Source organism: Scyliorhinus torazame, chromosome 8 (genome assembly GCF_047496885.1).
Source record: "Scyliorhinus torazame isolate Kashiwa2021f chromosome 8, sScyTor2.1, whole genome shotgun sequence".
Classification (NCBI taxonomy): domain Eukaryota; kingdom Metazoa; phylum Chordata; class Chondrichthyes; order Carcharhiniformes; family Scyliorhinidae; genus Scyliorhinus; species Scyliorhinus torazame.
The window spans coordinates 258,835,131-258,857,108 of NC_092714.1; the positions used below are offsets into that span (position 1 = coordinate 258,835,131).

The 21,978-nt window shown below is 47.8% G+C and overlaps 1 protein-coding gene across 2 annotated transcripts in view; it reads right to left on the reverse strand.

Moving 5' to 3' along the window:
- edem2 (ER degradation enhancer, mannosidase alpha-like 2) overlaps nucleotides 1-21,492 on the reverse strand; it is a 67,033-nt gene extending 45,541 nt beyond the window's left edge. Inside the window, exons 1-4 of one of the 2 annotated variants that reach the window (XM_072515186.1) lie at nucleotides 21,168-21,492; nucleotides 14,293-14,403; nucleotides 9,917-9,956; nucleotides 4,764-4,869 (exon numbers count right to left, since the gene is read on the reverse strand). In XM_072515186.1, the coding sequence (XP_072371287.1) occupies nucleotides 4,764-4,869; nucleotides 9,917-9,956; nucleotides 14,293-14,403; nucleotides 21,168-21,271 (361 nt within the window). In that variant the 5' untranslated portion in view covers nucleotides 21,272-21,492. Of the gene's footprint in view, nucleotides 1-4,763; nucleotides 4,870-9,916; nucleotides 9,957-13,763; nucleotides 13,860-14,292; nucleotides 14,404-21,167 lie in introns of those variants that run through there. The other variant, XM_072515187.1, reaches the window with a different exon arrangement.
- Between the last annotated feature and the right edge of the window lie 486 nt (nucleotides 21,493-21,978).

Consider the following 21,978-nt stretch of genomic DNA (forward strand, 5'->3'; position numbering starts at 1 on the left):
GCGTGACAACCCCACAGAGCCGGTGCTCCGTCAGCGTGACAGTCCCACAGAGCCGGTGCTCCACCAGCGTGGCAACCCCAGAGGGCCGGTGCTCCACCAGCGTGACAGTCCCACAGAGCCGGTGCTCCACCAGCGTGACAACCCCACAGAGCCGGTGCTCCACCAGCGTGACAGTCCCACAGAGCCGGTGCTCCACCAGCGTGACAGTCCCACAGAGCCGGTGCTCCGTCAGCGTGACAGTCCCACAGAGCCGGTGCTCCACCAGCGTGACAGTCCCACAGAGCCGGTGCTCCACCAGCGTGACAGTCCCACAGAGCCGGTGCTCCGTCAGCGTGACAGTCCCACAGAGCCGGTGCTCCGTCAGCGTGACAGTCCCACAGAGCCGGTGCTCCGTCAGCGTGACAGTCCCACAGAGCCGGTGCTCCACCAGCGTGACAGTCCCACAGAGCCAGTGCTCCACCAGCGTGAAAAAAAAAAAAAAAAAAAATAATAATAATATTGTGTAAAGGATGCACAATGTACTGTGTTGGTTGACCAAAAATTTTCAATAAAATATTTAATTAAAAAAAATAAATGAACAAAGGACAATGGTTGTAAAGATGGTGTAGTTGCTTATGCTCACATAAGCCAATAATCTTCCCATATGGCGACTCCTTTGCGACAGCTGTTATACCGAATAACACAGGCAGTGTAAGCTTTTGCTCAGGAAAGACACCAGCATCAGGTATCATAACAGATGGAGCAGTAACCCGACAGAAAAACAAACTCAAAAACTTTACTTTCAGACACACCAGAGCATGGAAGCAAGAAGCCACACGTGTAGGATGTTAAAGGCCAAATTTAAGTCAGATGTCTGCTCGCGTTTCTTTACGCAGAGGCTGATAAACAGCTGGAAAGTCAACCTGGGCAATTTTGTACTGGACTTCCTGACACAAGGTTAGCAATAGCTGGATAGACGAGATTAAAAAGGAAAGTTTCATCACGAGCAGAAACATTTAAATCAAGGTAGAATAGAGGTGGGACCGGGAAAATACAGGCTTCATTGGTAAGGGGTTGGAAGGAAAGAAGAGCCTACAGGTTTCAGCCCTCTCACCTCTGGACAAGGGCATTGTGGGTTCAAACCCCACACCAGAGAGCTGCGCACAAAATCCAGCTGGAGTACTAATACTGTTGTAAATAATGTCGCCATAGTCCCAGATGTCTCGGATCGTGTTTTCCGGGTCCTTAGGGGGGAGGGGGAGCAGCCCCAAGTCGTGGTCCACATTGGCACTAACGACATAGGTAGGAAAGGGGACAAGGATGTCAGGCAGGCTTTCAGGGAGCTAGGATGGAAGCTCAGAACTAGAACAAACAGAGTTGTTATCTCTGGGTTGTTGCCCGTGCCACGTGATAGTGAGATGAGGAATAGGGAGAGAGAACATTTAAACACGTGGCTACAGGGATGGTGTAGGCGGGAGGGATTCAGATTTCTGGATAACTGGGGCTCTTTCTGGGGAAGGTGGGACCTCTGCAGACAGGATGGTCTACATCTGAACCTGAGGGGCACAAATATCCTGGGGGGGAGATTTGTTAGTGCTCTTTGGGGGGGTTTAAACTAGTGCAGCAGGGGCATGGGAACCTGGATTGTAGTTTTAGGGTAAGGGAGAATGAGAGTATAGAGGTCAGGAGCACAGATTTGACGTCGCAGGAGGGGGCCAGTGTTCAGGTAGGTGGTTTGAAGTGTGTCTACTTCAATGCCAGGAGTATACGAAACAAGGTAGGGGAACTGGCAGCATGGGTTGGTACCTGGGACTTCGATGTTGTGGCCATTTCGGAGACATGGATAGAGCAGGGACAGGAATGGATGTTGCAGGTTCCGGGGTTTAGGTGTTTTAGTAAGCTCAGAGAAGGAGGCAAAAGAGGGGGAGGTGTGGCGCTGCTAGTCAAGAGCAGTATTACGGTGGCGGAGAGGATGCTAGATGGGGACTCTTCTTCCGAGGTAGTATGGGCTGAAGTTAGAAACAGGAAAGGAGAGGTCACCCTGTTGGGAGTTTTTTATAGGCCTCCTAATAGTTCTAGGGATGTAGAGGAAAGGATGGCGAAGATGATTCTGGATATGAGCGAAAGTAACAGGGTAGTTATTATGGGAGACTTTAACTTTCCAAATATTGACTGGAAAAGATATAGTTCGAGGACAATAGATGGGTCGTTTTTTGTACAGTGTGTGCAGGAGGGTTTCCTGAAACAATATGTTGACAGGCCAACAAGAGGCGAGGCCACGTTGGATTTGGTTTTGGGTAATGAACCAGGCCAGGTGTTGGATTTGGAGGTAGGAGAGCACTTTGGGGACAGTGACCACAATTCGGTGACGTTTACGTTAATGATGGAAAGGGATAAGTATACACCGCAGGGCAAGAGTTATAGCTGGGGGAAGGGCAATTATGATGCCATTAGACGTGACTTGGGGGGGATAAGGTGGAGAAGTAGGCTGCAAGTGTTGGGCACCCTGGATAAGTGGGGCTTGTTCAAGGATCAGCTACTGCGTGTTCTTGATAAGTATGTACCGGTCAGACAGGGAGGAAGGCGTCGAGCGAGGGAACCGTGGTTTACCAAGGAAGTGGAATCTCTTGTTAAGAGGAAGAAGGTGGCCTATGTGAAGATGAAGTGTGAAGTTTCGGTTGGGGCGATGGATAGTTACAAGGTAGCGAGGAAGGATCTAAAGAGAGAGCTAAGACGAGCAAGGAGGGGACATGAGAAGTATTTGGCAGGAAGGATCAAGGAAAACCCAAAAGCTTTCTATAGGTATGTCAGGAATAAGCGAATGACTAGGGAAAGAGTAGGACCAGTCAAGGACAGGGATGGGAAATTGTGTGTGGAGTCTGAAGAGATAGGCGAGATACTAAATTAATATTTTTCGTCAGTATTCACTCAGGAAAAAGATAATGTTGTGGAGGAGAATGCTGAGCCCCAGGCTAATAGAATAGATGGCATTGAGGTACGTAGGGAAGAGGTGTTGGCAATTCTGGACAGGCTGAAAATAGATAAGTCCCCGGGACCTGATGGGATTTATCCTAGGATTCTCTGGGAGGCCAGGGAAGAGATTGCTGGACCTTTGGCTTTGATTTTTATGTCATCATTGGCTACAGGAATAGTGCCAGAGGACTGGAGGACAGCAAATGTGGTCCCTTTGTTCAAAAAGGGGAGCAGAGACAACCCCGGCAACTATAGACCGGTGAGCCTCACGTCTGTAGTGGGTAAAGTCTTGGAGGGGATTATAAGAGACAAGATTTATAATCATCTAGATAGGAATAATATGATCAGGGATAGTCAGCATGGCTTTGTGAAGGGTAGGTCATGCCTCACAAACCTTATTGAGTTCTTTGAGAAGGTGACTGAACAGGTAGACGAGGGTAGAGCAGTTGATGTGGTGTATATGGATTTCAGCAAAGCGTTTGATATGGTTCCCCACGGTAGGCTATTGCAAAAAATACGGAGGCTGGGGATTGAGGGTGATTTAGAGATGTGGATCAGAAATTGGCTAGCTGAAAGACAGAGGGTGGTGGTTGATGGGAAATGTTCAGAATGGAGTACAGTCACAAGTGGAGTACCACAAGGATCTGTTCTGGGGCCGTTGCTGTTTGTCATTTTTATCAATGACCTAGAGGAAGGCGCAGAAGGGTGGGTGAGTAAATTTGCAGACGATACTAAAGTCGGTGGTGTTGTCGATAGTGTGGAAGGATGTAGCAGGTTACAGAGGGATATAGATAAGCTGCAGAGCTGGGCTGAGAGGTGGCAAATGGAGTTTAATGTAGAGAAGTGTGAGGTGATTCACTTTGGAAGGAATAACAGGAATGCGGAATATTTGGCTAATGGTAAAGTTCTTGAAAGTGTGGATGAGCAGAGGGATCTAGGTGTCCATGTACATAGATCCCTGAAAGTTGCCACCCAGGTTGATAGGGTTGTGAAGAAGGCCTATGGAGTGTTGGCCTTTATTGGTAGAGGGATTGAGTTCCGGAGTCGGGAGGTCATGTTGCAGCTGTACAGAACTCTGGTACGGCCGCATTTGGAGTATTGCGTACAGTTCTGGTCACCGCATTATAGGAAGGACGTGGAGGCTTTGGAGCGGGTGCAGAGGAGATTTACCAGGATGTTGCCTGGTATGGAGGGAAAATCTTATGAGGAAAGGCTGATGGACTTGAGGTTGTTTTCGTTGGAGAGAAGAAGGTTAAGAGGAGACTTAATAGAGGCATACAAAATGATCAGGGGGTTGGATAGGGTGGACAGTGAGAGCCTTCTCCCGCGGATGGATATGGCTGGCACGAGGGGACATAACTTTAAACTGAGGGGTAATAGATATAGGACAGAGGTCAGAGGTAGGTTCTTTACGCAAAGAGTAGTGAGGCCGTGGAATGCCCTACCTGCTACAGTAGTGAACTCGCCAACATTGAGGGCATTTAAAAGTTTATTGGATAAACATATGGATGATAATGGCATAGTGTAGGTTAGATGGCTTTTGTTTCGGTGCAACATCATGGGCCGAAGGGCCTGTACTGCGCTGTATTGTTCTATGTTCTATGACCATAGGCTGCTTTCCCCTCTTTTGACGGGGAGAGCTGACTGGTGGTGATTTAACCTGAGGATCACCACACCTCAGGCGAGGGGCAAGGTTGAGAAGGTGGGGCCTTCATGAATAACCTCAGCCGGTCCAGGAATTGAACCCGCGCTGCTGGCCTCGTTCTGCATCGTGAACCAGCCGCCCAGCCAACTGAGCGAAACAGATTTACCTCGAATATTGGTCTCGAACACAGATGCATTGACGTCAATGTCAAAGTTCATTCCACCCTGAAGAACGTGATAGACTCTCTGAAACTCAGTCACGTTACCCAGCACCTAAATGCAGAAGAGATTGGAACAATGTATGAGAGCCTGCACATTCCCGACCACATCCCATCCCTCCAACCTCAGGGGTCCTGTGGAAAAGTCATGTGCACTAACAATGGCCACGTGAGCAGGGTACAGAAGGTCTAGCACAGTGGAGCTGTGCGTTAACCAATTCACAAGTTGGGGGGGGGGGGAAGCTGCAGATTCAATCTACCCCATGGGTTTATTTCAGAGGCCCCAATATTACTGGCACTCGCTCACATTACCTATTTGCTCCCTTCACCATTTTCATTCGCTACACCTCATTGGGAATGGATTAAGGTGCCCCAAAGGCTAATCTCGTGCAGGCTCCTTTCAGCCAGGAGAGGCACAATCTTTGCGTCATCGTTTTGGCCTAGTCGGCAACTCATCGGTAAAAGGAGCGAGCGATATGTCACCCCGCTCCTCACTGCTGACGGTTTTCGTTTCCGCTCCTCAGTCACATCCCAATCCACAAGGACAACATATCTATTTTCCCATCCCAGAAAATGGGATTCCTGCAAGAAGACCGGGGGGGCGGGGGGGGCGCTGAATTCTCCGCCAGCAGGATGCTGTTTTGCCCGCAGCCCCGGGGGTTTTCTGGCGACGTGCGGGTGCTCCACAACGGGAAACCCCACAGACCGGCTGGCGTTACGGAGCATCCCGCCGGCAGGGCGAAACAGAAATGTGGCAGGCCGGAGAATCCAGCCCTAAGTCTTTCCAATGCCTCCAAGGCTCATAATTCCCAGTAAAGCAGCAGCAGCAGGAAAGAGATCATCACCATCGACTGTCGGCTCGTGTGAAGCGGTCCGCGGACAACCTTCCGTTTCTAAGGCATTCCAGACCTCATCCAAGCACTGATCTCCTGCCCAAGCTCATTGCAATGGGCCGGACTCTGATTCTGAGATCTGAGCATATGATCACAGGATTTAGGAGGAGTGGACCATTCAGCCCCTCAAGTCTGTACCGCCATTCAATAACATAATGACCAATCTGAATGCAACCTCTTGCCTATCTCTGATAATCTTTATATTAATAAATAGATCATCCTGGAAACGGACTTAATTTATCTTGGGACCGTTACAATTTTGTTGGATTTGGCTCAAGTTCAAGCGAAGGGATAGGAAATCAATTCCACAGTACCACCACTATGTTAGTTTTACTACATTGCTGTCATGTTTTTATTAAAATCGATATCTATTCCAATAAAGGAAAAGAAAAACGTAAATATTTGCTGCAGAAAATATTCTCCAATGCCTCTCTTGAAGGCGGCGGCACCGGACAGCAGTGGCGCAGCGGTTAGCACTGTTGCCTCACGACACTGAGGACCCGGATGCGATCCCAGGTCACTGTCCATGTGCACTTTGCACATTCTCCCTGTGTCTGCAGGAGTCTCACCCCCACAAGATGTGTCAGTGGATTGGCCACGCTGTTGCCCCTTAAACGGTGGCACTATTTTTCCATTTGGGGATGTATTCATGTTGAAAAGTATGTCTTGACTTGTAGAGACCCAAAGCAATGAGTTTCCCACTCATTTTCCAAACCATTGGACAGTGGAGCCCAATTACTTGAAAAAAAACAACAGGAGTGGAATGACTTTCCCTGACTCAGACTGCATCACATCAGTGTCCAGGTCCAAGGTCCCATCCCAATCCACAGATTTGTTTCCTTTCTTAAATTCCTTCAAGTGATGCAGACGTCACTGGCTAGGCCAGCCCAACCCAGTTGTCTTTGAGAAGGTGGTGGTGAGCTGCCTTCTTGAACCACTGCAGTCCTTCTGATGTAGGTACATCCAGAGCACTGTTGGGAAGGAAGGGCGTTCCAGGATTTAGATAAGACAGTGAAGGAACAGCAATATCATTCCAAGTCAGGATCAGCGTGGCTAGCAGGCGCCAGCGTTGCCTTTTATCTGCTGCCCAAGTTCCTCCAAGGAGGTTGTGGGTTTGGATGGTGCTATCGAAGCAGCCTTTGCTACAGTGTATTTTTGGCAATGTTGCTGCCGCTGTGTGGCAATGATGGAGGCTGTGATTGGATACGGTGTGGGATAAGTTGTCACGACACCCGAGGCTAGTACACGGTCAATTCCAACGATCAGACCCGGAGTCACAACCAAGTGGAATTTGATGTTATTTTAAAATATCGGAGGACCTTGGCTGAAGGATAAAAGATCTTCAATGCACTATGATGGTTTTCAGTTAAAGTCTGCAGTTAGCCCCCTATCTTACTCCCTATACACACACGACTGCGTGGCAAAATTGGGTTCCAACTCCATCTACAAGTTTGCTGATGATAAGACCATAGTGGGTCGGATCTCGAATAACGACGAGTCAGAATACAGGGGGGGGGGGGGGGGGGGGGGGGGGGGGGGGGGGGGGGAGATAGAGAACCTAGTGGAGTGGTGCAGTGACAACAATCTCTCCCTCAATGCCATCAAAACTACAGAGCTGGTCATTAACTTCAGGAAGCAAAGTACTGTACACACCCCTGTCAGCATCAACGGGGCCGAGGTGGAGATGGTTGACAGCTTCAAATTCCTAGGGGTGCACATCACCAAAAATCTGTCCTGATCCACCCACGTTGACGCTACCACCAAGAAAGCACAACAGCGCCTATACTTCCTCAGGAAACTAAGGAAATTTGGCATGTCCACATTGACTCTTACCAACTTTTACAGATGCACCATAGAAAGCATCCTATTGGGCTGCATCACAGCCTGCTCGGCCCAAGACCGTAAGAAATTACACACAGTCGCGAACACAGTCCAGCTTCTTCCATTGGGCAGGAGATACAAAAGTCTGAGAACACGCACGAACAGATTCAAAAACAGCTTCTTCCCCACTGTCACCAGACTCGTAAATGACTGTCTTATGGACTGACGCATTTAACATTACACCCCTGTATGCTTCACCCGATGCCAGTGTCTATGTATTTACATTGTGTATCTTGTGTTGCCCTATTATGTATTTTCTTTTCACGTACTAAATGGTCTGTTTGAGCTGCTCGCAGAAAAATACTTTTCACTGTACCTCGGTGACAATAAACAAATCCAAATCCACTTTCAGGAGTTCAGGCTTTCACTTCAATGTTTCTTCCTTCTCTTAACAAGGCTGTCTACTTTCTTTGTGATGCTAGGTAATTTCAACTGTATACTAAAGATGTGCCAGCGATTCATTAGTTTTAGAACAATAAAGAATTATTTCAGCAGAGAGAGAGAGAGAGAGAGAACGCGAGTGACAGAGAGACAGAGACAGAGAGATCTAATCACTTACTCCAGCTCTCTCAGAAGCCTCACGCAAGGCCCAATCACGGACTGTTATTCGCCACAACACTGTCCTTGGCAAACCCACAGGCTGCCAGCCAATCAGACTTCCTCCAAAGCTGGTTCTTAATTGTTCCCTTGGCACCGACAAGTCTGTATTCTCCTCTCCAAAGACAAATCCTGGAACACACTGTCCTGACGAGCAGGCTGCCTCAGCTTGTCCACGGATTAAAGGTACGTTCGAATTAGGAGTCCATGGACCAAAAATAATAAAACAACAGCCCCAGGGTCCCAGGTCCGATTCGCGGCTTGGGTCACTGTCTGTGTGGAATTTGCATTTTCTCCCCGTGGCTACATGGGTTTCCTCCGGGTGCTCCGGTTTCCTCCCACGGCCCAAAGATGCGCAGGTCAGAAGGATTGGCCATGATCAATTGCCCCTTAGTGTCCAAAAGGTTATGTGGGATTACAGGGTTACGGGGGTAGGGTGGGGGCGTAGGCTTAGGCAGGGTGCTCTTTCCAAGGGTTGCTGCAGACTCGATGGGCCGAATAACACTGTAGGGATTCTATGATGTAATCTGGGTTTATCTTAGCCACTGTCTTAGAGAGCTCTGTAGACTTTATTTCACCGCAAAGATATGTGTGTCCTTCACAAATGTAACATAGCAGTTGCTGTTGCCCAGTGTTCTTTGTTGGGCAAACGTGTTCTTTCAAAAGAAATTCAACATGTGTCCAGCTGATGACATTATAAATTCCCATTCTAACTGAGGGGTTCTGCAGAAGATGACAGGCGTTTATTCTGCGCTTTAAAGAGCTAGTCAGCATCAGCTATTGGGAAGAGAAATGCAAGCTGTGAGGAGGATACAAAGAGACTGCAAAAAGTAAGAGATTGTTCAGTTATTGGGCACCACAAGGTAGCAGATGTAGTATAATGTGGGGAGGTGCGAGGCTAAATTAACTTTGATCGTAAGACGAGAAGCAGAATACTTTTTAAAAGGCATGGTGATATTTAAAGGGACGTTAGCTTACTCGTATAAGGAACAGAGAAAGCTAGCTTGCAGGTGCAGCAGGCAATTAGGAAGGCAAATAGCAAGTTGGTCTTTATTGCAAGGAAATAGAAGTACAAGAATAAAGAAGTCTTTTTTTACAATTAAACAGGGCTTTGTCGAGACCACATCTGGAATGTGTGCAGTTTTGGTCACCATGCTTAAGGAAGGATATACCTGCATTGGAGGCGGTACAGCGGAGCTCATTAGATCGGCCCCTGGGGTGACAGGGTCGTCCTATGATAGGAATCTGAGTGAATGGAGTCTGTATTCTCCCGAGTTCAGAAGATTGAGGCATTCAAGTCTCATACTAGGGGACTGACAGGGAAGACACCGTAAAGGTGGTTTCCCTTGGTAGGTCAATCTGGAACACGAGAGCAGAGGATAAAAAAGCCGATCATTCAGGACAGGGACAAGGACAAATTTCTTCACTCAGGAGGGTTGAAAATCTTTGGAATTCTCTACGCCGGGCAGCTGTGGATGCTCCATCGCTGAATATACTCAAAGTCGAGATAAGCAGATCTCGGGGGATCAAAGGCAGTGGGGAGCGGGTGCGAGAGTGTGGAGGTGAGGCAGAAGGTTAATCGCAATCAGGCTGATTGGCAGAGTGGCTTCAACAGGCCGAATACTCCTGCCCCTATTTCTTATGTTCTTAGCTGGCAGAAAAAAACCCAGCTGGGACAGAGTGCGTGGGGCTCAGTCCGTCGATACAGGCTGAGCAGGAGTATGCACTTACCAACAGCGTGTCCAATGCATCGATCAGCGTCAGGGAAAAGCTGTGAATGCAGAAAATAAAATTAACTTTTTGCACATTAAGGAATGCTACTGACTGTATCCCTGATTCAATTAGTGCCCACATTAAAAGTTTATTTGCACTTAATCTCCAGAGAATTTTTCCTCACTTACTCTCTCAAAAGCACCCAACCATGACAGAATTCAGCTGCTAGGGGCTCCCATCAGCCCTTTGCTAACTGCTCACTCTTCACTTCTGACCTGATAACCTCCAGCTGAGGTCAGCCAACGCACGGCACGTGGGAAATAACTGAACCAGAGGCATTGTACGCTGGGCGGGGGAGTGCCACAAGGCACCATTTGCATTTTGGGGCCTGGCTCCAGTTTGCAAATTAAAATGAGGCCCCATCCCACCTAGTGCCACTCATGGGGTTTCTAAAATTCATTCTCAGGATGTGGGCGTCACTGGCACTGCCATCATTTATTGCACATCCCTAATTGCCCCGGGAGACTGCGGTGAGGGTGGGAGACGTCCTTGAACCACCCCAGTGCCTGTGGTGAAGATTTCTCCAAATTGCTTCCCTCCCTGTTGTGGCTGCAATTGGCCAAAGCGAATTTATTTTGAGGGCAATGGGGAAAAGCAGGGGAGTGGGACTTGTTGAGTAGTTCTTACAGAAGTCCAGCAGGGAAACAATGGGCCGAATGGACTCTTTCTGGCCTGTATCCATTCTGGATTAGTCCGACGTCCCGACCCCACCCCCCATTCCCCTCGCGATAAGCACCAGCATTTGATTTCCCTTCCTTTAAACAAAAATTTAGAGTACCCAATTCATTTGTCCAATTAAGGGGCAATTTGGCGTTGCCAATCCACCTACCCTGCACATCTTTGGGTTGTGGGGGCGAAACCCATGCAGACACGTGGAGAATGTGCAAACTCCACACGGACAGTGACCCAGGGCTGGGATTGAACCTGGGACCTCGGCGCTGTGAGGCAGTAGTGCTAACCGGGCAACTTATTTCTGACCTATCTTGGTGTCATCGGCAAGTTTAGCTACTGCACTATAGGTCATTTCACCCAAGTCATTCATATAGATTGTAAATACTTGAGACCGCAACCCTGTGGCACTCCGATAGTTAGAGCTTGCCAATTCAAAAATTACTTATTTTTCTCTACCCACTGCGTTCTGGTAGTTAGCCAATCCTCTATCAATGTTAATATGTTACCCTCTACACCAGGAGGTCTTATTTTGTGTCGCAACCATTAATGTGACACTTTATCAAATTACTTTTGGAACCGTGTCTGCATGGGTCTCGCCCCCACAACCCAAAGATGTGCAGGGTAGGTAAATTGGCCATGGTAAATTGGCCCTTAATTGGAAAAAAGAATTGGACACGCTAAATTTAAAAAAAAAATTAATTTGGGAAATTCAAGTACACCACGTGTACATCGCATTCTACTGGTGCCCCTTTAGCCATGTTGCTTGTTACTTCCCCAAAGAAAATTAATAAATTAGTTAAACATGACTTCACTTTCACAAAACCATGTCGCCTCTCCCTGAACCTCTTCCAACTTCTTCCATCGGGCAGGACTACAGAAGTCTGAGAACTCGCACAAACAGGTTCAAAAACAGCTTCTTCCCCGCTGTTACCAAACTCCTAAACGAGCCTCTTATGGACTGAACTGATTAATACTACACTCCTGTATGCTTCATCCGAAGCCGGTGTCTATGTATTTACATTGGATACCTTGTGTTGCCCTATTATGTATTTCCTTTTATTTTATTTTCAGGTATTAAATTATTTGTTTGAGCTGCTCATAGAAAAATACTTTTCACTGTACCTCGGTACACGTGAGAATAAGCAAAATCCAATCCAATCCAATCCATCATGATTTTCTAAGTATCCTGTTATGACAGTGATGGGCAACCTAGGCTAGTGACTGGGCCTCATGAGTGGCCCTCATTCATCTCAGTGGGCCGCAGGATTGAAATTGGGCTTGTCCTCTAACCATGATCCCATGAAAGTTTAAATACATTTAATACACGCCAAATATTTCATAATGAATTCCAGAAAATGCTTAATCATTTATACAACAGTAGAATTCTCAACTTCAAATGGGACTACATTTAGTCCCCTCACCCAAATCATTGGGCAGTGTGGTTAGCACTGTGGCTTCACAGCTCCAGGATCCCAGGTTCGATTCCCTTGGGTCACTGTCTGCGTGGAGACTGCCCATTCTCCCCGTGTCTGCGCGGGTTTCCTCCGGGTGCTCCGATTTTCTCCCACAGTCCAAAGATGTGCAGGTTAGGTGGATTGGCCATGGTAAATTGTCCTTAGTGTCAAAAAAGGTTGGTTGGGGTTACTGGGTTATGCGGTTACGGGGATAGGGTGGAGACGTGGGCTTAAGTGGGATGCTCTTTCAAAGGGCCGGTGCAGACTCGATGGGCCGAATGGCCTCCTTCTGACTCTAAATTCTATGATTAATATATAGTGTCAACAGTTGGGGTCCTAGCACAGATCCCTGCGGTACCCTACTTGTCACTGCCTGCCAATCGGAAAAAGACCCATTTATTCCAACTGTTTTCTTCCTTTTGCTAACCAGCTTTCTCAAGACACTACCCGCAATCCCATGTGCTTTAAAGTTACATATTAATCTGCTATATGAGACCTTGTCAAAAGTCTTCTGAAAGCCTAAATAAACCACATCCACTGGTTCTCCCTGATTAACTCTGCTAGTTACACCTTCAAAGAATCACTGCTTTCCAAATACTGTGCTTATGAAATACTTGATAATGGACTCTAGCAACTTCCCTACTACCGACGTTAGGCTCACTGGTCTATAGTTCCCAGTTTTCTCTCTACTTCCCTTTTTGAATAGCGGGGTTATATTAGCTCCCCTCCAATCTGTAGGGCTCATTCCAGAGTCCGGAGATTTTGAAAATGAACACCAAGTGTAACTAGCAGAGTTGATCAGGGAGATCCAGTGGATGTGGTTTATTTAGACTTTCAGAAGGCTTTCGACAAGGTCTCATATAGCAGATTAATATGTAACTTTAAAGCACATGGGATTGCGGGTAGTGTTTCTAGGGCCACTTCCTTAAAGACTCTGGGGTGAAGATTATCAGGCCCTGGAGATTTGTCCGCCTTCAATCCCATTAATTTCCCCAAAACCATTTCTCTACTAATAGTAACTTCATTGCAGTGTTAATGTAAGCCTACTTGTGACAATAAAAAGATTATTATTATTAATTTTGTTCAGCTCCTCACTGAAACTTGTGTTTCTCAGAAGTTCCGGTACATTTTTCATGTCTTCCTTTGTGAAGACAGAAGCAAAGTACGGATTTAGTTCCTCAGCCATTTCTTTGTTCCCGGTTATGAATTCTCCCGTTTCTGACTGTAAGGGGCCCACGTTCACTGTTGTCAATCTTTTTCCCTTTACATACCTATAGAAACTTTTATAGTCAGTTTTTTTAAAATCCTCCCCAGCTTACTTTTTATATTGTATTTTCCCCTTCTTATGTATTTCCGTTATGAGCAGCACGGTGGCACAGTGGTTAGCACGGCTGCCCCACGGCGCCGAGGTCCCAGGTTCGATCCCCGCTCTGGGTCACTGTCCGTGTGGAGTTTGCCCATTCTCCCCGTGTCTGCGTGGGTTTCGCCCCCACCACCCAAAGATGTGCAGGGTAGGTGGATTGGCCACGCTAAATTGCCCCTTAATTGGAAAAAATGAATTGGGTACTCTAAATTTATTTTTGAAAATGTATGCACGTTATTTCTATTGTGTGCTTCGAGTGCCTTAACCCTGTAATGTTACAAAGTCTAACTGCTGCTAAGTAAACACAGCCTGGTACCATAGGAGTTTAGATGCTGTTGGACACTGCAAACTGGAATGTGCCCGAGTTTCAGGTGGCAGCTCTGGTGTGGACAGCATTCTGAGACTGTTTTTGGCATCTGTACAAAGTGAAGGCACAGCAAATGTTATATTGTAGACACACTGCCTTTAATATAATCATCCGTAAAACCAAGTCCGCAATCAGAAATGGAACCCCCTTCCCGCTCCAAAGATTAACCAGAACACCTTGCTCAGCAACAATCAGCCAACGCCACAGAGAATGAATCTGGGACTTTCTCATCCGATTGCTACATGTTGCCGAAACTGCGGCCCCCCGGGAGTCTCGTCCAAAATTCCCATTATTTAATTGTTATTCGCCCACGATCGTGTGTTTTCACAAAGGCCTAACCCAATCAAACCGAAGCTTAGCGATCAATGGCTGGTTGGGGTTCGGCTGTAACTCCCTGCAAAACCTCTTCTTCAAAAATTAAAATAATTTTTTTTTGTTGCCGGAAAACGAACGCGGCTGACGGTCAGCTACAACTTACCTCCCCCACGTGTCTTGGCCATCACAAGTCAACGGTCGTAGTTCATCATAAGGGAACGCGTTCTCCAGGTAGTTGTTGTAGGCATGATAAAACATGTCTTTGACCCGCTCTCTGCGAGGGGGGGGGAAAGAAAACACATCACCGTATATAGGAAACTCGTATTCCAGTTTGTACCAATTCTTCAGCCAAATCTTAAAGCAGCACAGAACTCAAAGGATCGTAAAAATACAGAAGCTCTTCTTATTGCTGGAGAAAGTCACACGAGCAAAGATCAGAGTTGCTCATTTAATTGATCAAATATGAGAAATGAAATTGTTCAATTTATTTTATCCATTCTTGGGGTGTGAGCGTCACTGGCAAGGTCAGCCTTCATTGCCCATTCCTGAATGCCCCCCCCCCCCCCCCCGGTAGTTTTGTGATCATTGTTAATGAGACTAGCCTTTTATTCCAAATGCGTTAATTAACGGAATTTAACTTCCATGTGCTGCCATGTCAAACTTTCTATGCGTCAATGAGATCAGTGGTTAGCACTGTTGCTTCACTGCACCAGGGCCCCAGGCTCGATTCCCGGCTTGGGTCACTGTCTGCGGAGTCTGCACGTTCTCAGTGTCTGTGTGGGTTTGCTCCAGGTGCTCCGGTTTCCTCCCACAAGTCCCGAAAGACGCACTGTTCGGTAATTTGGACACACTGAATTCGCCCTCAGTGTGTTCGAACATGCGTCGGAATGTGGCGACTAGGGGCTTTTCACAGTAACTTCATTGCAGTGTTAACGTAAGCCCACTTGTGACAATAATAAAGATTATTAGATCACCTCTCCCATCTTCTGAACTCTGGAGAATATTGGTCTAGTCTACTCAATCTCAATGGACAACCCAGTGTCTCTGGAACATTAGTCCGGTCCTCTGGTTTGCTGGCTCAGAAACATTATCACTATGCTAACCTTCCCTTAATAACCCTTCTAAACAAATAAAAATTCCAAACAGTAAGTAATCATTGCTCACTTGATCAAATGCCCACGGATAGAACATTTTTATGAACAAGCTAAACGTCTGACCTGAATGGAAATTTATCACATGCTTCAAACTGAGCTACTGAGAAAACTTTATTAATTCATTCTGAGCCACATGGTGAACGAGGAATCCAGACATCGATCTTTTTACTTAATACTAGTTTACAGAATGCAACATTACAAATGTTTGCCTCCTCCCTAACCAACATTCAGTGTTCCAGATGTTTTGTTTTATATCCTTGGCAATTAAATAATCAAGTAAGTAAATCAAACAAATGAACAAACAACCCCTTAAAGGGGAAGTCTCCCTTAATACTCTTTTGAATAAATCAATGAAGCAAATAAAATAATTGGTAACGAACCACCCCTTAAAGGGGTACTGTAACAAAACTTCAAAGGAAACATATGAAATCAAATTGAACTTCCTGAGGGCTGATGCTGCCCTATGTAGCATCTGTCAGACACGGAAGGCCTCGTGTACCAGTGGACACCAGGCAAGCTCTTTATACAATTTTTTAATACCGAAAGTTAAAATAATTTTTAAAAAATTTTTTAGAGTACCCAATTCTTTTTTCCCCCCCCCAATTAAGGGATAATTTAGCGTGGTCAATCCACCTACTCTGCACATCTTTGGGTTGTGGGGGTGGGACCCATGCAGACACGGAGAGAATGTGCAAACTCCACACGGACAGTGACCCAGGGCCGGGATCGAACCCGGGTCCTCGGTGCTGTGAGGCAGCAGTGCTAACCACTGTGCCACCATGCTGCCCCCAATTAAAACAATATGAAGCAAATAAAGCAAAATTAGGGAGTGACAGCTATCAAAGAGGCAGTGCAACAAAGCCCAGATTAGCAAAAGAAGCTTATGAAAATTAAATTGTCATTTTGGGGGCTGACAACGCACTCCAGCTCCCAGTGTCCACTGAGCATGGGCGGCCTCAAATGTACTGGCGGAGACCGCATACTCCCTCTTCAGGAACACCCAGGCACTAATGTTGCCATGGAGCATGGGCAGATGGTCGGGTCTAATGGTTCGCCCCCTCGCCCAAGGACCGCAGCCTGGCTGTGCTAATGGTCATCGTGGCCCAGGCCCAGGGGCAAACCCACAAGGAGGTCCTGCAACCTCCCTGCCCCCTCCGCACCAAGTGGCCAATAGCAGGAGCACAGGGCTGAAATGCAACCAAAATTCGAGTTGCAGCCCCCATCAATTGATCTAAAAGGGGCTGCAACCTTGGGCAACCTGTCTACACGGAGACTCCTCCAGACCACAGAAAATACAGGCGGCCACTTGGGAGCCACTGAATCAGCTGAATCGCCAGCTGCACGGGACTGCTGAATGCAACACGCTCCACCCCAAATCCCTGATGGTGAAGGAGAGGAGGTCTCCTGCACAGAGAGGGCTCTCCATTGGGGGCCCCTGCCACCTCGGTCTCTCTTTATACTCTTTTGAGAATCAGTAAAAAATTAACAAATCAACTGTAGATCTTCTGCAACCACCCCCGGGACACAATCCTCCATCCTCCCCGCCAACAACTTAGCCAATACTTTCACATCTGTGTTCAATACTGATATGGGTCTATACGACCCACATTCCTCCGGATCCTTCCCTTTTTTGGGGATTAGTGTGATTACTGCCTGCGTCATCGTCTCCGGCAACTCCCTCTTCTCCAGTGCTTCATTAAACGCCCCCAACAGATGTGGTGCCAGGTCCGCCGCAAATTCCTTATAAAATTCTGCCGGGTACCCATCCGGCCCAGGGGTCTTCCCCGACTTCATACCCCTGATACTATCCAGCACCTCCCTCAGCCCCAGGGGCTCCTCCAACACCTGCCTCTTTGCTTCCTCCACCTGGGGAAATTCCAGCTCGTCCAGAAACCACCCCATGTCCCCCTCCTCTCCTCCTGGGTCTGCCTCAAAGTCCCTGGTAATACTCTCTAAATGCCTCATTTATCTTCCCTGGCTCTGACACCACATCCCCAGCCCCAGTCTGGATCTTCAATATTTCCCTGGACGCAGCTGGTGCGCCAACATGCGGCTCGCCTTCTCCCCATACTCGTATTGCACCCCTCTTGCCCTATGCAGTTGCCCTACCGCCCTCCCAGTTGTCAGCCTGTCAAAATTGCCACTTCAACTTTTTCCTCCTCGCCAATCCCTCCACGGTGGGCACCGTCTAATATTCCCTGTCTACCTCCACTATCTCGCTCACTAGACGGCCTTGTTCCGCCCTCCTTTCCTTATTCGCACGAACCATAAAGGAGATAATTTCTCCCCGGACCACTGCCTTCAGTGTTTCCCAAAAAATGCCCGCCGACACCTCCCCATTCTGATTGAACTCCACATAATCCCCAATCGCCAACTGCACCTTATCACAAAAACCTCCATCTGCCAGCAACCCTGAGTCAAACCTCCACCCCGGCCTCTCCTCTCGTCCCGTACTGAAGGAACTCTGGCTTTCACATGAGGGTTTCCAAACTCCAGTCTCGAAGAACATGCCTTGGAATCTTCACCCAAAAAATGCTTCCTCTCTGGTGCCTTCACCAAGGATCCACATCCAAGATTTCAGCCTCTCCTTTCAGTGTTCCTCTGCAGTGAAACATCCTGTCCATTCAAGCTTCCACAGGTACCCAGCCACACCAATAGAACACCACTGCTTCACAGGTTGTGAATTATTCAGATACCTGGCTTCGCGCTAGCCGACATGTCCAGGTCTGCACCTTGCCGCTCTGTCTTTACTGGAAGTCTCTCTCTGCCCCTTTTCTTTAACTTCCATTAACAGTACCTTGTTCAGATTCTGGTTCTTTGTCCCTTTGATTTCAGTCTTCCTGGGACCTTCCACTTTTTCATCCCCTGGTTTCTGGAACTTTCTGTTCTTTAGCTTCTGGGGCTTACTTTCTGTCTCCTGCTTGATGTGCCATCAATTAACACAAGGCGAGTAGTGAACGAAACTGAGGCTTTAATGAGCTAAACAGAAAGCCTCCTGGCCTCTGATCCCGAACTGGGACGGGGCGGGAGGTCGGCCACCTTTATACCGAGCCCGAGGGGAGGCGGAGCCATCAGGCAGTGGTTTACCACATTACATGTAGTACAGTAGCAGGTTACCACAATACATATAATATACTAACAGTGGTTTACCACACTGCTTTAGTGTCCTGCTTGTACGGACAGATTTTTGCTCCTGGGTTACCTGGTTGCACACTGAAAACAAATGCTTCTGCTTCTCAGTGTGGGCCTCTGGCTGCTAAGCAACAGCTTTAAAAAAAAAAAGCCCGTAATTGCTTTTATGTTGTAAAATCTCAATTACAATGCATGCAAAGTGTAACTAAACTTGTAGGCACCTTTGTTTAACATGAAGCTTACTAAAGTTTTAACCTTTTCTTAGCACACAAATACAGACACACAAATTAAGTTTAAACTTAAACACATACTTTATTTCTAACACACACAGCAAAAATATAAGTTACTTAAACTATCCCTATTTCTGAACAGTTGTTTCTGGGGCTGATGATGCATTCCAGCCCCTGTGGTGTCCACCAGTTACAGAAAGAGACCCCAAGCGTCCCAGTGGACACCACATGGGCAGTCACCTGACCGTGAATGTGGACAAGGAAGAAGGGCAGGCTGTCAAGTTGGATGACCCCCATCAACCGTCCGCTACCTGAACATGTTAATGGCCACCTTGACTAGGCCCATCTTGGCAGACGTATGAGGTGGTGCTTCTCCCTTGCCTGCCACTCCACTCGAGGTGGCCAAAGATCAGGAGTGTGTGGCGGAAGTCCAAACAAAATCAGAGGAGCAGACCCTTCAAATAACCAAAAGATGCTGCAATTGACACAGTCTCTGTCAAGGTGGAACATGAACTCCAAGGAAATTCAGGAGGTCTAGGGATCCGGGAATGATCTTCGTCATCTATTGACCGGGACTGCTGCGTGCAATACACTCTATGCCAAATGCCCAATGGTAAAAGAAATCCTCTCCCTCCTGTTTCCCCACCCCACCCCTTTCCACCGGGTGGCTGAAAATTAGCAGTGTGGGGCTGAAGTGCTCCTGTTTCGATGATCTTTTATTCAGCCACGTCCAGAGAGAGCTTCTGCACTTTGGCAAATTCTAAGATGTAATGGCCCCAGATGGGGTCCTGCCCGAGCTTAGATTAACCAGGTGAAACGACGCCGAGCTTTTCACTGATCACCTCGATTAAAAGGATACAGTTGAGCAGAGCCAGGGAGAATCCCGGTTCCCATTTGCAGGTCCACTCTCCAGCTTCCTTTGGTGAGCCACATTGGCTACTCAATGGCAAACAGTAACGTGGAACGCCATGGATGTGTGTAACTCCAGTATTAGATAAACTACCTTAAGTATGTACTCGGTCCAGTCTTCCACCATGAAGCCTGCCATCTCAGACCCACCTGAACCGCAGAAAGACCGTGTTTATTTCCCCCCTAAAGATAATTAATTCATCTGTGTTTGAAGGCAAATATGGTCACAAGATGACTGGTGGCAGGCAGCAGGTGCCAGCAGCACCTCACGACTGGCACAAAGTTCAACACAACTCAACAGGGAAGTATGTGTTTTTACACCAGAGCATAGACATGCATTATGTTTTCATTGGTCCTGGTCAACTCATTATAGGAAAGATGTGCTAGCACTAGATAAGAAGGACCTATTTCTCTTGGAATAGAGCTCAATAACTGGGGGACGGGATCATAGAATTTACAGTGCAGGAGGCCTTCCGTCCCATCGAGTCTACACCGGCCCTTGGATAGAGCACCCCACTCAAGCCCACGTCTCTACCCGATCCCTGTAACCCAGTAACCCTCACTTAACCTTTTTTGGGGTCACCGAGGGCAATTTATCATGGCCAATCCACCTAACCCGCACATCTTTGGACTGTGGGAGGAAACCGGATCACGCGGAGGAGGCCCACGCAGGCACGGGGAGAACGTGCAGACTCCGCACAGACAGTGACCCAAGATTTAAAATAATTGGAAGAAGGATTAGCGGAAGTTGAGGAGTTACTTTTTCATTTGTGGGATCACTGCCCTAAACTCTGATAGATGCAGAAACCCTCACCACATTTTAAAAAAACACTCATTTGCACTTTTGTTGTGGTCACTTAACCTACAGGGTCTCCGGAAAGGGCTGGAAAGTGGGGATTTGCTCTTTTGTCAGCTGGGGCTGAATGGCTGTCTCCTTCTCTACTGTAAAATCTTTTCTCTACAAATCTTTGCTGTGCTTCTAAGATGCCAAAGGATTGCTGCTGCTGATGGGACCACAATGCAGCAACACCAGGAAACCATTGCTGCAGCCTCTTCCTGCAACTTGGGGGGGGGGGGGGTGCTGCTTTTCAGCACTGACGTCCACTTTGTCCCATGCTGCTTTTCAGCACTGAATTCCGCTTACCCTATCCTGCTTTTCAACACTGAATTCCACTTTCCCTTATCCTGCTTTTCAGCACTGAATTCCCCTTTCTGTATTCCCCAGCAGAAAGATCAATCTATCCGAATCCCAAGTGCAGAAGGAGGCTATTCAGCCCTTCGAGTCTTCGCCGACTTTTTGCATCACAGGAGAGCAGGTAATCCCAAGTAGACCAAATGCTTTTCCGGAGAGTAACAGGCCAAAGGTCAGACATTAGGCTTTGTGTTAAGTGTGTAACTGGTGCACAACCAGTCTGCCTCCCCTCCCACACTCGGCAGGAAACCTGGAGAAGATGCATTTGTTTCTGGCGAGTTTCTTTTCCCCAAATCTGAGCAAAACTTTGCAAAGGGAGGAAGCAATGGGAGAGCAACTGGAAGCTGAGCTCCATGTTTAACCAAAGCCCCTTCCTCCCTTTCCGGCTGCATGCACGCAATGCCAAGCCAGCAGCACTGACCTGTACTGAGCCATCTCCTCCGCCTGGATTTCTTTGCCTTTTGCATTGTGGCCCCCCGCTCCGATGACTATGGAGAAGCAGGCGGTGTAGAGGATGCCCAGCATAGATTTGGGTTGCCTCCGCTGCACGGCACGTCCCGGGACAGTTTGATTGACAGGCCGCTCCCCGGGACCGTTTGATTGACAGGCCGCTCCCCGGGACAGTTTGATTGACAGGCCGCTCCGGGACAGTTTGATTGACAGGCCGCTCCCCGGGACCGTTTGATTGACAGGCCGCTCCAGAGCCACTGTTCCCACTCTCTGCAAACCCGGAAGCGAATACCTCTGTGCGCCTGCGCCTGCTCCACGATCTGAAGCGCTGACTCAGTCCCGATGCTGCAGTTTCCTCAATGGCCGTGCTCTTGTTTTAATTGCATGGCGCATTTCACATGTTGCAACAGTCCCTATGCTGCAGTTTCCTCAATGGATGTGCTCTTGTTTTAATTGCATGGTGCATTTCACATGTTGCAACAGTCCATATGTTGCAGTATCCTCAAATGATGCTGGTGCAGCTTGGAGCTGCTATTTGTATTTGAAGGTATGTGAGCATCGCTGACAAGGCCAGCGTTTGTTGTTCATCTCTAATTGCCCTTGCACTGAGTGGCTGGCTAGGGCAGTTAAGAGTCAGCCACTGTGCTGTGGGTCTGGAGTCACGTGGGCCAGGGAACTTCTTCAAAATCGTCCCATGGGTTCTTTTGCATCCACCTAGGAGGACAGACAGGGGCCTCAGTTTCACAGAATGACACAGCACAGCAGGAGACCATTCGGCCCAG